Below are 15,490 nucleotides of genomic sequence, written 5' to 3'. Positions count from 1 at the left end.
GCGTGCACTACACCCAGCCCGCCACAGGAGTCACTAGTGCGCGATGGGACAAGAACATCCCTGTCGGCCAAACCCTCCCCTAACCCGGACGACGCTGGGCCAATTGTGTGCCGCCCCATGGGTCTCCGGGCCGCGGCCGGCCTCGAACCCAGAATGTCTAGTGGCACAGCTAGCACTTCAATGCAGTGATACTTTAGTTGTTTTCTGACAAAATCAATGAACAAATAGAGTTTTAACAGGATACAGTACTCAATTAACACAGGACCTAGTTATATACAGTAACATACAAGCATTAGAAAATAATACATTCAAATACTAGACAACAGAGGAGGAGGTTGAAGATGGGATCTGGTTTCCGTCTTCAATCGGCAGAACACTAGACAACAGAGGAGGAGGTTGAAGATGGGATCTGGTTTCCGTCTTCAATCGGCAGAACACTAGACAACAGAGGAGGTGGTTGAAGATGGGATCTGGTTTCTGTCTTCAATCGGCAGAACACACACTTTGTGACCAAGTCGGAGTTCTCCAGTCGAGAAATGGAGAAAGCCTTTCCACACTCCTCACACTGAAAGACAAGACTGGATTAGGTTCACCAAAACAGTGTCACCAAAATAATCTGTTTTATTCGCAAAGCATCTCAGAGTAGGAGTGGTGGTCTAGGATCAGGTCTAGGATCAGGTCTCAGGGTAGGAGTGGTGGTCTAGGATCAGGTCTAGTATCAGGTCTAGGACCAGGTCTCAGGGTAGGAGTGGTGGTCTAGGATCAGGTCTAGGATCAGGTCTAGGACCAGGTCTCAGAGTAGGAGTGGTGGTCTAGGATCAGGTCTAGGACCAGGTCTCAGGGTAGGAGTGGTGGTCTAGGATCAGGTCTAGGACCAGGTCTCAGGGTAGGAGTGGTGGTCTAGGATCAGGTCTAGGACCAGGTCTCAGGGTAGGAGTGGTGGTCTAGGATCAGGTCTAGGATCAGGTCTAGGATCAGGTCTAGGATCAGGTCTCAGGGTAGGAGTGGTGATCTAGGATCAGGTCTAGGATCAGGTCTCAGGGTAGGAGTGGTGATCTAGGATCAGGTCTAGGATCAGGTCTCAGGGTAGGAGTGGTGATCTAGGATCAGGTCTAGGATCAGGTCTCAGGGTAGGAGTGGTGATCTAGAATCAGGTCTCAGAGTAGGAGTGGTGGTCTAGGATCAGGTCTCAGAGTAGGAGTGGTGGTCTAGGATCAGGTCTCAGGGTAGGAGTGGTGGTCTAGGATCAGGTCTCAGGGTAGGAGTGGTGGTCTAGGATCAGGTCTCAGGGTAGGAGTGGTGATCTAGGATCAGGTCTCAGGGTAGGAGTGGTGATCCAGGATCAGGTCTAGGATCAGGTCTCAGAGTAGGAGTGGTGATCTAGGATCAGGTCTAGGATCAGGTCTCAGGGTAGGAGTGGTAATCTAGGATCAGGTCTCAGGGTAGGTAGGAGTGGTGGTCTAGGATCAGGTCTCAGAGTAGGAGTGGTGATCTAGGATCAGGTCTCAGGGTAGGAGAGGTGGTCTAGGATCAGGTCTAGGATCAGGTCTCAGCTTAGGAGTGGTGGTCTAGGATCAGGTCTCAGGGTAGGAGTGGTGATCTAGGATCAGGTCTCACTCTACATACAAGGGAGCAGTGTGTGGTACAATTACCAACCTGGAGGATATGATAGCCCTGAGCCTTCCTGGTCTCAATAACGGCAGGGATATCTTCAGAGTGTTCTATATTCCACAACCTGACAGTGGTGTCCTTCAAAACACACATAGCAACATTTATAATAATGCAAAATGGTATGGTAACAAAGGGGACATATTCTGTGACCTATAGGGATAGGACATGACATAGGACATGACATAGGACATGACATTGAGGTATATATTTACTGTGACCTGAAGGGATAGGACATGACATTGAGGTATATATTTACTGTGACCTAAATGGATAGGACATGACGTAGGACATGACATTGAGGTGTATATTTACTGTGACCTAAAGGGATAGGACATGACGTAGGACATGACATTGAGGTGTATATTTACTGTGCCCTATAGGGATAGGACATGACATTGAGGTGTGTGTTTACTGTGACCTAAAGGGATAGGACATGACGTAGGACATGACATTGAGGTGTATATCTACTGTGACCTGAAGGGATAGGACATGACGTAGGACATGACATTGAGGTGTATATTTACTGTGCCCTATAGGGATAGGACATGACATTGAGGTGTATATTTACTGTGACCTAAAGGGATAGGACATGACGTAGGACATGACATTGAGGTGTATATTTACTGTGCCCTATAGGGATAGGACATGACATTGAGGTGTGTGTTTACTGTGACCTAAAGGGATAGGACATGACGTAGGACATGACATTGAGGTGTATATCTACTGTGACCTGAAGGGATAGGACATGACGTAGGACATGACATTGGGGTGTGTGTTTGTACCTTGGAAGCTGAGGCCACCCATTTTTTGTCCGCACTGATTGCCACATCTGTCACCCAATCTGCATGTCCCTACGGTTAGCAAAAACACACACATGAGGGCACACACACACACCTGTTTGAAACACACACACACACACACACACACACACACACACACACACACACACACACACACACACACACACACACACACACACACACACACACACACACACACACACACACACACACACACACACACACACACACACACACACACACACGTTTGCCTTAAAATGTGTCTGAAGTAGGACAGAGCATGAAGCTACCTTCAACTCCAGGGTCTTGCAGAGGGTCTCCATGTTCCACACAGCCACTGTTCTGTCATACGCCCCCGACACCAGGACTGACCCTGGACAACAACAGAGAACTACAGTCAGTCTGTGGTATTAGAGGTAGAGGACTGACCCTGGACAACAACAGAGAACTACAGTCAGTCTGTGGTATTAGAGGTAGAGGACTGACCCTGGACAACAACAGAGAACTACAGTCAGTCTGTGGTATTAGAGGCAGAGGACTGACCCTGGACAACAACAGAGAGCTACAGTCAGTCTGTGGTATTAGAGGTAGAGGACTGACCCTGGACAACAACAGAGAACTACAGTCAGTCTGTGGTATTAGAGGTAGAGGACTGACCCTGGACAACAACAGAGAACTACAGTCAGTCTGTCAGTAGTAGTATTAGAGGTAGAGGACTGACCCTGGACAACAACAGAGAACTACAGTCAGTCTGTCAGTAGTAGTATTAGAGGTAGAGGACTGACCCTGGACAACAACAGAGAACTACAGTCAGTCTGTCAGTAGTAGTATTAGAGGTAGAGGACTGACCCTGGACAACAACAGAGAACTACAGTCAGTCTGTCAGTAGTAGTATTAGAGGCAGAGGACTGACCCTGGACAACAACAGAGAACTACAGTCAGTCTGTGGTATTAGAGGCAGAGGACTGACCCTGGACAACAACAGAGAACTACAGTCAGTCTGTCAGTAGTAGTATTAGAGGTAGAGGACTGACCCTGGACAACAACAGAGAACTACAGTCAGTCTGTGGTATTAGAGGTAGAGGACTGACCCTGGACAACAACAGAGAACTACAGTCAGTCTGTCAGTAGTAGTATTAGAGGTAGAGGACTGACCCTGGACAACAACAGAGAGCTACAGTCAGTCTGTCAGTAGTAGTATTAGAGGTAGAGGACTGACCCTGGACAACAACAGAGAACTACAGTCAGTCTGTCAGTAGTAGTATTAGAGGTAGAGGACTGACCCTGGACAACAACAGAGAGCTACAGTCAGTCTGTCAGTAGTAGTATTAGAGGCAGAGGACTGACCCTGGACAACAACAGAGAACTACAGTCAGTCTGTGGTATTAGAGGTAGAGGACTGACCCTGGACAACAACAGAGAGCTACAGTCAGTCTGTCAGTAGTAGTATTAGAGGTAGAGGACTGACCCTGGACAACAACAGAGAACTACAGTCAGTCTGTCAGTAGTAGTATTAGAGGCAGAGGACTGACCCTGGACAACAACAGAGAACTACAGTCAGTCTGTGGTATTAGAGGCAGAGGACTGACCCTGGACAACAACAGAGAACTACAGTCAGTCTGTGGTATTAGAGGCAGAGGACTGACCCTGGACAACAACAGAGATCTACAGTCAGTCTGTCAGTAGTAGTATTAGAGGCAGAGGACTGACCCTGGACAAAAACAGAGAACTACAGTCAATCTGTGGTATTAGAGGTAGAGGACTGACCCTGGACAACAACAGAGAACTACAGTCAGTCTGTGGTATTAGAGGCAGAGGACTGACCCTGGACAACAACAGAGAACTACAGTCAGTCTGTGGTATTAGAGGTAGAGGACTGACCCTGGACAACAACAGAGAGCTACAGTCAGTCTGTCAGTAGTAGTATTAGAGGTAGAGGACTGACCCTGGACAACAACAGAGAACTACAGTCAGTCTGTCAGTAGTATTATTAGAGGCAGAGGACTGACCCTGGACAACAACAGAGAACTACAGTCAGTCTGTGGTATTAGAGGTAGAGGACTGACCCTGGACAACAACAGAGAGCTACAGTCAGTCTGTCAGTAGTAGTATTAGAGGCAGAGGACTGACCCTGGACAACAACAGAGAACTACAGTCAGTCTGTGGTATTAGAGGTAGAGGACTGACCCTGGACAACAACAGAGAGCTACAGTCAGTCTGTCAGTAGTAGTATTAGAGGTAGAGGACTGACCCTGGACAACAACAGAGAACTACAGTCAGTCTGTCAGTAGTAGTATTAGAGGCAGAGGACTGACCCTGGACAACAACAGAGAACTACAGTCAGTCTGTGGTATTAGAGGTAGAGGACTGACCCTGGACAACAACAGAGAGCTACAGTCAGTCTGTCAGTAGTAGTATTAGAGGTAGAGGACTGACCCTGGACAACAACAGAGAACTACAGTCAGTCTGTCAGTAGTATTATTAGAGGCAGAGGACTGACCCTGGACAACAACAGAGAACTACAGTCAGTCTGTCAGTAGTAGTATTAGAGGTAGAGGACTGACCCTGGACAACAACAGAGAACTACAGTCAGTCTGTCAGTAGTAGTATTAGAGGCAGAGGACTGACCCTGGACAACAACAAAGAACTACAGACAGTCTATCAGTAGTAGTATATAGTAGTTAGTATATATATAGTATATATATATATAGTGTATATATATGTATATATGTCTACCCTACCATCCACAGAGAAGACTGATATGTCTACCCTACCATCCACAGAGAAGACTGATATGTCTACCCTACCATCCACAGAGAAGACTGATATGTCTACCCTACCATCAACAGAGAAGACTGATATGTCTACCCTACCATCCACAGAGAAGACTGATATGTCTACCCTACCATCCACAGAGAAGACTGATATGTCTACCCTACCATCCACAGAGAATACTGATATGTCTACCCTACCACCCACAGAGAAGACTGATATGTCTACCCTACCATCCACAGAGAAGACTGATATGTCTACCCTACCATCCACAGAGAAGACTGATATGTCTACCCTACCGTCCACAGAGAAGACTGATATGTCTACCCTACCATCCACAGAGAAGACTGATATGTCTACCCTACCACCCACAGAGAAGAAGACTGATATGTCTACCCTACCATCCACAGAGAAGACTGATATGTCTACCCTACCATCCACAGAGAAGACTGATATGTCTACCCTACCGTCCACAGAGAAGACTGATATGTCTACCCTACCATCAACAGAGAAGACTGATATGTCTACCCTACCATCCACAGAGAAGACTGATATGTCTACCCTACCATCCACAGAGAAGACTGATATGTCTACCCTACCATCCACAGAGAAGACTGATATGTCTACCCTACCGTCCACAGAGAAGACTGATATGTCTACCCTACCATCCACAGAGAAGACTGATATGTCTACCCTACCGTCCACAGAGAAGACTGATATGTCTACCCTACCGTCCACAGAGAAGACTAATATGTCTACCCTACCATCCACAGAGAAGACTGATATGTCTACCCTACCGTCCACAGAGAAGACTGATATGTCTACCCTACCGTCCACAGAGAAGACTGATATGTCTACCCTACCGTCCACAGAGAAGACTGATATGTCTACCCTACCATCCACAGAGAAGACTGATATGTCTACCCTACCGTCCACAGAGAAGACTGATATGTCTACCCTACCATCCACAGAGAAGGTGCAGGAGCTGACGGATCCGTCGTGTCCTTTGCTCAGGGTCAGGCCACCGTGGGAACGGAATGCTCCTGTCTGGACGTCCCACAGCTGCAGAGTCTTGTCCCATGATGCAGTGCACAAGTAGCGTCCGTTAGCAGTGAAACAGCAGTTGGAGATGACGTTGGTGTGGGTGCTGTGTTTGGGACAGGATAGAACAACAATGAGTATTGTCATAATGCATATTGGAAATATTGGGGTTTCCCCCCCCCACAAGCTCTGGAGGCTTGGTTACGACAGCCTCAACGTGACCTTGACTAACACTAATTAGTTTGAAATGTGTGCAATAGCTAGTGGACGAGGTTCATTTGAAGCTAATGAAAAGTTCTCTCTGACATAATGGCAGGCTATATTTTAGTTCACTCTACAGAATCAATCTCTCTGACATAATGCCAGGCTATATTTTAGTTCACTCTACAGAATCAATCTTTCTGACATAATGCCAGGCTATATTTTAGTTCACTGTACTGCATCAATCTCTCTGACATAATGCCAGGCTATATTTTAGTTCACTGTACTGCATCAATCTGACATAATGCCAGGCTATATTTTAGTTCACTGTTACAGCATCAATCTCTCTGACATAATGCCAGGCTATATTTTAGTTCACTGTACTGCATCAATCTCTCTGACATAATGCCAGGCTATATTTTAGTTCACTGTTACTGCATCAATCTCTCTGACATAATGCCAGGCTATATTTTAGTTCACTGTACTGCATCAATCTCTCTGACATAATGCCAGGCTATATTTTAGTTCTCTGTTACTGCATCAATCTCTCTGACATAATGCCAGGCTATATTTTAGTTCACTGTTACTGCATCAATCTCTCTGACATAATGCCAGGCTATATTTTAGTTCACTGTATTACATCAATCTCAGACATAATGCCAGGCTATATTTTAGTTCACTGTACTGCATCAATCTCTCTGACATAATGCCAGGCTATATTTTAGTTCACTGTTACTGCATCAATCTCTCTGACATAATGCCAGGCTATATTTTAGTTCACTGTTACTGCATCAATCTCTCTGACATAATGCCAGGCTATATTTTAGTTCACTGTACTGCATCAATCTCTCTGACATAATGCCAGGCTATATTTTAGTTCACTGTTACTGCATCAATCTCTCTGACATAATGCCAGGCTATATTTTAGTTCACTGTTACTACATCAATCTCTCTGACATAATGCCAGGCTATATTTTAGTTCACTGTACTGCATCAATCTCTCTGACATAATGCCAGGCTATATTTTAGTTCACTGTACTGCATCAATCTCAGACATAATGCCAGGCTATATTTTAGTTCACTGTACTGCATCAATCTCTCTGACATAATGCCAGGCTATATTTTAGTTCACTGTACTGCATCAATCTCAGACATAATGCCAGGCTATATTTTAGTTCACTGTACTGCATCAATCTCAGACATAATGCCAGGCTATATTTTAGTTCACTGTACTACAGCGCATGTTTTTATAATGAGAGCCCTGTGTTTAGTGTTTATCACGAGAACACAGCGATATTTGATCCTGTATTTTAAGAGGACAGCTTGAAGGTTAAATCCCAGGCGTATCAGATGATTGTGTAAAACACAAGGTGTCCTAGTTCTGACATACAGTCTGTCTCTAGCTACTGGGTCTACATGTCCTGATGCCAGGTTAGATTATAATTTAACTGCAGGGAGTGTGTTACAACAGTCCACCGTGGACCATAAACACAACGATCTGAGGTGTCATTATGAGACCAGTGAGTTCACCCAGTCCACCGTGGACCATAAACACAACGATCTGAGGTGTCATTATGAGACCAGTGAGTTCACCCAGTCCACCGTGGACCATAAACACAACGATCTGAGGTGTCATTATGAGACCAGTGAGTTCACCCAGTCCACCGTGGACCATAAACACAACGATCTGAGGTGTCATTATGAGACCAGTGAGTTCTCCCAGTCCACCGTGGACCGTAAACACAACGATCTGAGGTGTAATTATGAGACCAGTGAGTTCACCCAGTCCACCGTGGACCGTAAACACAACGATCTGAGGTGTCATTATGAGACCAGTGAGTTCACCCAGTCCACCGTGGACCATAAACACAACGATCTGAGGTGTAATTATGAGACCAGTGAGTTCACCCAGTCCACCGTGGACCATAAACACAACGATATGATGTGTCATTATGAGACCAGTGAGTTCACCCAGTCCACCGTGGACCATAAACACAACGATCTGAGGTGTCATTATGAGACCAGTGAGTTCACCCAGTCCACCGTGGACCATAAACACAACGATCTGAGGTGTCATTATGAGACCAGTGAGTTCTCCCAGTCCACCGTGGACCGTAAACACAGCTGACAAATCTTTTTTAAGGACGTCCGCGGTCAGACATGACAACAACAACAAAACAGCTGTCATGATGTTCCTTGATGCTCTGGTCAGCCTGGCAGCATGTTATCTATCATCTCAGGGACCGTGTGTAAAGTCTAATATAATGAGTGGTATCTCAGGGACCGTGTGTAAAGCCTAACATAATGAGTGGTATCTATCATCCCAGGGACTGTGTGTAAAGTCTAATATAATGAGTGGTATCTCAGGGACCGTGTGTAAAGTCTAATATAATGAGTGGTATCTCAGGGACCGTGTGTAAAGTCTAACATAATGAGTGGTATCTATCATCCCAGGGACCGTGTGTAAAGTCTAATATAATGAGTGGTATCTCAGGGACCGTGTGTAAAGTCTAACATAATGAGTGGTATCTCAGGGACCGTGTGTAAAGTCTAACATAATGAGTGGTATCTATCATCCCAGGGACCGTGTGTAAAATCTAATATAATGAGTGGTATCTCAGGGACCGTGTGTAAAGTCTAACATAATGAGTGGTATCTCAGGGACTGTGTGTAAAGTCTAATATAATGAGTGGTATCTATCATCAAAGGGACCGTGTGTAAAGTGTAATATAATGAGTGGTATCTCAGGGACCGTGTGTAAAGTCTAACATAATGAGTGGTATCTATCATCCCAGGGACCGTGTGTAAAGTCTAATATAATGAGTGGTATCTCAGGGACCGTGTGTAAAGTCTAACATAATGAGTGGTATCTCAGGGACTGTGTGTAAAGTCTAATATAATGAGTGGTATCTATCATCAAAGGGACCGTGTGTAAAGTGTAATATAATGAGTGGTATCTCAGGGACCGTGTGTAAAGTCTAACATAATGAGTGGTATCTATCATCCCAGGGACCGTGTGTAAAGTCTAATATAATGAGTGGTATCTCAGGGACCGTGTGTAAAGTCTAATATAATGAGTGGTATCTCAGGGACCGTGTGTAAAGTCTAATATAATGAGTGGTATCTTCACCTGTTGATGGAGAGTGTGGTTTGGGTGGAGACCAGGTCCCACAGTTTGATGGTTCTGTCTTCAGAGACACTGGCTACGTGCTGACTCTGAGGATCAAACCGGCACCGCGTGATCGTAGACTTGTGGTGATCTGAGGGAATTGCAGCATTAGACATGACTTAAACTGACGTTACCATTAGACATGACTTAAACTGAGACTCAGTGACCTGATGTTACCACTAGACATGACTTAAACTGACGTTACCATTAGACATGACTTAAACTGAGACTCAGTGACCTGATGTTACCACTAGACATGACTTAAACTGAGACTCAGTGACCTGATGTTACCACTAGACATGACTTAAACTGAGACTCAGTGACCTGATGTTACCATTAGACATGACTTAAACTGAGACTCAGTGACCTGATGTTACCATTAGACATGACTTAAACTGAGACTCAGTGACCTGATGTTACCACTAGACATGACTTAAACTGAGACTCAGTGACCTGATGTTACCACTAGACATGACTTAAACTGAGACTCAGTGACCTGATGTTACCACTAGACATGACTTAAACTGAGACTCAGTGACCTGATGTTACCACTAGACATGACTTAAACTGAGACTCAGTGACCTGATGTTACCATTAGACATGACTTAAACTGACGTTACCATTAGACATGACTTAAACTGAGACTCAGTGACCTGATGTTACCACTAGACATGACTTAAACTGAGACTCAGTGACCTGATGTTACCATTAGACATGACTTAAACTGATGTTACCATTAGACATGACTTAAACTGAGACTCAGTGACCTGATGTTACCACTAGACATGACTTAAACTGAGACTCAGTGACCTGATGTTACCATTAGACATGACTTAAACTGAGACTCAGTGACCTGATGTTACCATTAGACATGACTTAAACTGAGACTCAGTGACCTGATGTTACCATTAGACATGACTTAAACTGAGACTCAGTGACCTGATGTTACCACTAGACATGACTTAAACTGATGTTACCATTAGACATGACTTAAACTGAGACTCAGTGATCTGATGTTACCACTAGACATGACTTAAACTGATGTTACCATTAGACATGACTTAAACTGAGACTCAGTGACCTGATGTTACCATTAGACATGACTTAAACTGAGACTCAGTGATCTGATGTTACCACTAGACATGACTTAAACTGAGACTCAGTGACCTGATGTTACCACTAGACATGACTTAAACTGAGACTCAGTGACCTGATGTTACCACTAGACATGACTTAAACTGAGACTCAGTGACCTGATGTTACCATTAGACATGACTTAAACTGAGACTCAGTGACCTGATGTTACCATTAGACATGACTTAAACTGAGACTCAGTGACCTGATGTTACCACTAGACATGACTTAAACTGAGACTCAGTGACCTGATGTTACCATTAGACATGACTTAAACTGAGACTCAGTGACCTGATGTTACCACTAGACATGACTTAAACTGAGACTCAGTGACCTGATGTTACCATTAGACATGACTTAAACTGAGACTCAGTGACCTGATGTTACCACTAGACATGACTTAAACTGAGACTCAGTGACCTGATGTTACCACTAGACATGACTTAAACTGAGACTCAGTGACCTGATGTTACCACTAGACATGACTTAAACTGATGTTACCATTAGACATGACTTAAACTGAGACTCAGTGATCTGATGTTACCACTAGACATGACTTAAACTGAGACTCAGTGACCTGATGTTACCACTAGACATGACTTAAACTGACGTTACCATTAGACATGACTTAAACTGACGTTACCACTAGACATGACTTAAACTGAGACTCAGTGACCTGATGTTACCACTAGACATGACTTAAACTGAGACTCAGTGACCTGATGTTACCACTAGACATGACTTAAACTGATGTTACCATTAGACATGACTTAAACTGAGACTCAGTGATCTGATGTTACCACTAGACATGACTTAAACTGAGACTCAGTGACCTGATGTTACCACTAGACATGACTTAAACTGAGACTCAGTGACCTGATGTTACCACTAGACATGACTTAAACTGAGACTCAGTGACCTGATGTTACCATTAGACATGACTTAAACTGACGTTACCATTAGACATGACTTAAACTGAGACTCAGTGAACTGATGTTACCATTAGACATGACTTAAACTGAGACTCAGTGACCTGATGTTACCACTAGACATGACTTAAACTGAGACTCAGTGACCTGATGTTACCACTAGACATGACTTAATCTGAGACTCAGTGACCTGATGTTACCATTAGACATGACTTAAACTGAGACTCAGTGACCTGATGTTACCACTAGACATGACTTAAACTGAGACTCAGTGACCTGATGTTACCACTAGACATGACTTAAACTGACTCAGTGACCTGACGTTACCATTAGACATGACTTAAACTGAGACTCAGTGACCTGATGTTACCACTAGACATGACTTAAACTGAGACTCAGTGACCTGATGTTACCACTAGACATGACTTAAACTGAGACTCAGTGACCTGATGTTACCATTAGACATGACTTAAACTGAGACTCAGTGACCTGATGTTACCATTAGACATGACTTAAACTGAGACGCAGTGACCTTAGCGTTAGCATAGCTCAATGGTAAAATCAATATAGAGATCAATAACCATTGCTGAATGACTTTAGGATGTACCTTTGATGTGGAAGAGCCTCTCCCCTGTATCAGCTGAGGTCAGGCAGATTGCATTCTCCAGGTCGGAGGAGGAGACTACGTACTTCCCGTCCTCTGAGACGCTACATGAGGTCAGGAGACCAGCCTGGGCTGCAGTCCACTATGTAACACACACACAGGCTGTGTCATGTATATACTCCCTATATACTCCCTATATACTCCCTATATACTCCCTCTCTGGCATTATGATTCTGAGCTGCAGTCCACTATGTAACACACAGGCTATGTCACCTATATACTCCCTCTATACTCCCTCTATACTCCCTATATACTCCCTCTATACTCCCTCTATACTCCCTCTATACTCCCTCTATACTCCCTCTATACTCCCTCTATACTCCCTCTATACTCCCTCTATACTCCCTATATACTCCCTCTATACTCCCTCTATACTCCCTATATACTCCCTCTATACTCCCTCTATACTCCCTATATACTCCCTCTATACTCCCTCTATACTCCCTATATACTCCCTCTCTGGCATTATGATTCTGAGCTGCAGTCCACTATGTAACACACACACAGGCTGTGTCATGTATATACTCCCTATATACTCCCTATATACTCCCTATATACTCCCTCTCTGGCATTATGATTCTGAGCTGCAGTCCACTATGTAACACACAGGCTATGTCACCTATATACTCCCTCTATACTCCCTCTATACTCCCTATATACTCCCTCTATACTCCCTCTATACTCCCTATATACTCCCTCTATACTCCCTCTATACTCCCTATATACTCCCTCTATACTCCCTATATACTCCCTCTATACTCCCTATATACCCCCCGAGTTACTCCCTATATACTCCCTCTATACTCCCTATATACTCCCTCTATACTCCCTCTATACTCCCTATATACTCCTTATATACTCCCTCTATACTCCCTCTATACTCCCTCTATACTCCCTATATAGTCCCTCTATACTCCCTCTATACTCCCTCTATACTCCCTCTATACTCCCTCTATACTCCCTATATACTCCCTATATACTCCTTATATACTCCCTCTATACTCCCTCTATACTCCCTCTATAATCCCTCTATACTCCCTCTATACTCCCTCTATACTCCCTATATAGTCCCTCTATACTCCCTATATACTCCCTATATAGTCCCTCTATACTCCCTCTATACTCCCTATATACTCCCTATATACTCCCTATATACTCCCTATATACTCCCTATATAGTCCCTCTATACTCCCTATATACTCCCTATATACTCCCTATATACTCCCTATATACTCCCTCTCCGGCGTTATGATTCGTCAAACATCCTGAAAATCCACCATGTTCATTAGTGTTAAAAAGAGAGAGAGGGAGAGAGATGGAGAGAGGGCGAGGGAGAGAGAGACAGAGGGAGAGAGTGAGAGAGAGAGAGAGTGAGAGAGGAAGAGAGAGAGAGGGAGAGAGAGATAGATAGAGAGAGAGAGAGAGAGAGACAGAGAGAGAGAGAGAGAGAGAGAGAGAGAGAGAGAGAGAGAGAGAGAGACAGAGAGAGAGATAGAGGGAGAGAGACAGAGACAGAGAGAGAGAGATAGAGACAGAGAGAGATAGAGGGAGAGAGACAGAGACAGAGAGAGAGAGATAGAGACAGAGAGAGAGATAGAGGGAGAGAGACAGAGACAGAGAGAGAGAAGGTAGAGAGAGAGAGAGGGAGGGAGTGGGGGAGAGAGAGAGCGACAGAGGGAGAGAGAGAGCGACAGAGAGGGAGAGAGAGAGACAGAGAGAGAGAGAGAGAGAGAGAGAGAGAGAGAGAGAGAGAGAGAGAGAGAGAGACAGAGAGAGAGATAGAGGGAGAGAGACAGAGACAGAGAGAGAGAGATAGAGACAGAGAGAGAGATAGAGGGAGAGAGATAGAGGGAGAGAGACAGAGACAGAGAGAGAGAGATAGAGACAGAGAGAGAGATAGAGGGAGAGAGACAGAGACAGAGAGAGAGATAGAGGGAGAGAGATAGAGGGAGAGAGACAGAGACAGAGAGAGAGAGATAGAGACAGAGAGAGAGATAGAGGGAGAGAGACAGAGACAGAGAGAGAGAGAAGGTAGAGAGAGAGAGAGGGAGGGAGTGGGGGAGAGAGAGAGCGACAGAGAGGGAGAGAGAGAGCGACAGAGAGAGAGAGAGGTAACAGATAGGTCTCAACAACACATTGTGAGGTTGAGATTCACAATGATCTTGCCAGTCTCCAGGTCCCATGCATTTAGGGTCTTGTCCCATGATGCAGTAATCAGCCTAGGTGAGAGACAGAGAGAGAGAGAGGGGGGGGAGAGGGAGGGAGTGGGGGGAGAGAGAGAGACAGAGAGGGAGAGAGAGAGAGAGAGAGAGAGAGAGAGAGAGAGAGAGAGAGAGAGAGAGAGAGGGAGGGAGTGGGGGGAGAGAGAGCGACAGAGAGGGAGAGAGGGAGGGAGGGGGGAGAGAGAGAGAGAGAGAGAGAGAGAGAGAGAGAGAGAGAGAGAGAGAGAGAGAGAGAGAGAGAGAGAGAGAGAGACAGAGAGGGGAGAGAGAGAGAGCGACAGAGAGAGAGAGAGAGGGAGGGAGGGAGTGGGGAGAGAGAGACAGAGAGAGAGAGAGAGAGAGGGAGGGGGAGAGAGAGAGAGAGAGAGAGAGAGAGAGACAGAGAGAGAGAGAGAGAGAGAGACAGAGAGAGAGAGAGAGAGCGACAGAGAGAGAGAGAGGGAGAGAGAGAGAGAGAGAGGGAGAGAGAGAGAGAGAGGAGGGAGAGGAGGGAGAGAGGGAGGGAGGGAGAGAGAGAGAGAGGAGAGAGAGAGAGAGAGAGAGAGAGAGAGAGAGAGAGAGAGAGAGAGAGAGAGAGAGAGAGAGAGAGAGAGAGAGAGAGAGAGAGAGAGAGAGAGAGAGAGGAGAGAGAGAGAGAGAGAGAGAGAGAGAGAGAGAGAGAGAGAGAGAGAGAGAGAGAGAGAGAGAGAGAGAGAGAGAGAGGGGGAGAGAGAGAGAGAGAGAGAGAGAGAGAGAGAGAGAGAGAGAGAGAGAGAGAGAGAGAGAGAGAGAGAGAGAGAGAGAGAGAGGGTGGGAGTGGGGGGGAGAGAGAGAATGGTTTCTGAATTTTGAAAGTTACATGTCTTGAAAACTCGATTGCAGTGACTATGTCAACAATGGACTAATGA

The 15,490-nt window shown here is 45.2% G+C and overlaps 1 protein-coding gene across 1 annotated transcript in view; it reads right to left on the bottom strand.

The window, feature by feature from the left end:
* LOC124035459 (WD repeat-containing protein 88-like) overlaps positions 1-15,490 on the bottom strand; it is a 31,935-nt gene continuing 16,445 nt past the window's right edge. The window contains exons 4-11 of the mRNA XM_046348913.1: positions 14,537-14,600; positions 12,325-12,463; positions 9,616-9,745; positions 6,206-6,390; positions 2,762-2,844; positions 2,454-2,522; positions 1,657-1,749; positions 1-565 (exon numbers count right to left, since the gene is read on the bottom strand). Coding sequence (XP_046204869.1) covers positions 377-565; positions 1,657-1,749; positions 2,454-2,522; positions 2,762-2,844; positions 6,206-6,390; positions 9,616-9,745; positions 12,325-12,463; positions 14,537-14,600 — 952 coding nt within the window. The 3' untranslated portion in view covers positions 1-376. The remainder of the gene's footprint in view (positions 566-1,656; positions 1,750-2,453; positions 2,523-2,761; positions 2,845-6,205; positions 6,391-9,615; positions 9,746-12,324; positions 12,464-14,536; positions 14,601-15,490) is intronic.

The sequence above is a fragment of the Oncorhynchus gorbuscha genome, linkage group LG05 (assembly GCF_021184085.1).
Source record: "Oncorhynchus gorbuscha isolate QuinsamMale2020 ecotype Even-year linkage group LG05, OgorEven_v1.0, whole genome shotgun sequence".
NCBI classification, from domain to species: Eukaryota; Metazoa; Chordata; class Actinopteri; order Salmoniformes; family Salmonidae; genus Oncorhynchus; species Oncorhynchus gorbuscha.
The sequence above is the reverse complement of the archived record's forward strand: the minus strand, read 5'-3'. Positions and strand labels throughout refer to the sequence as shown.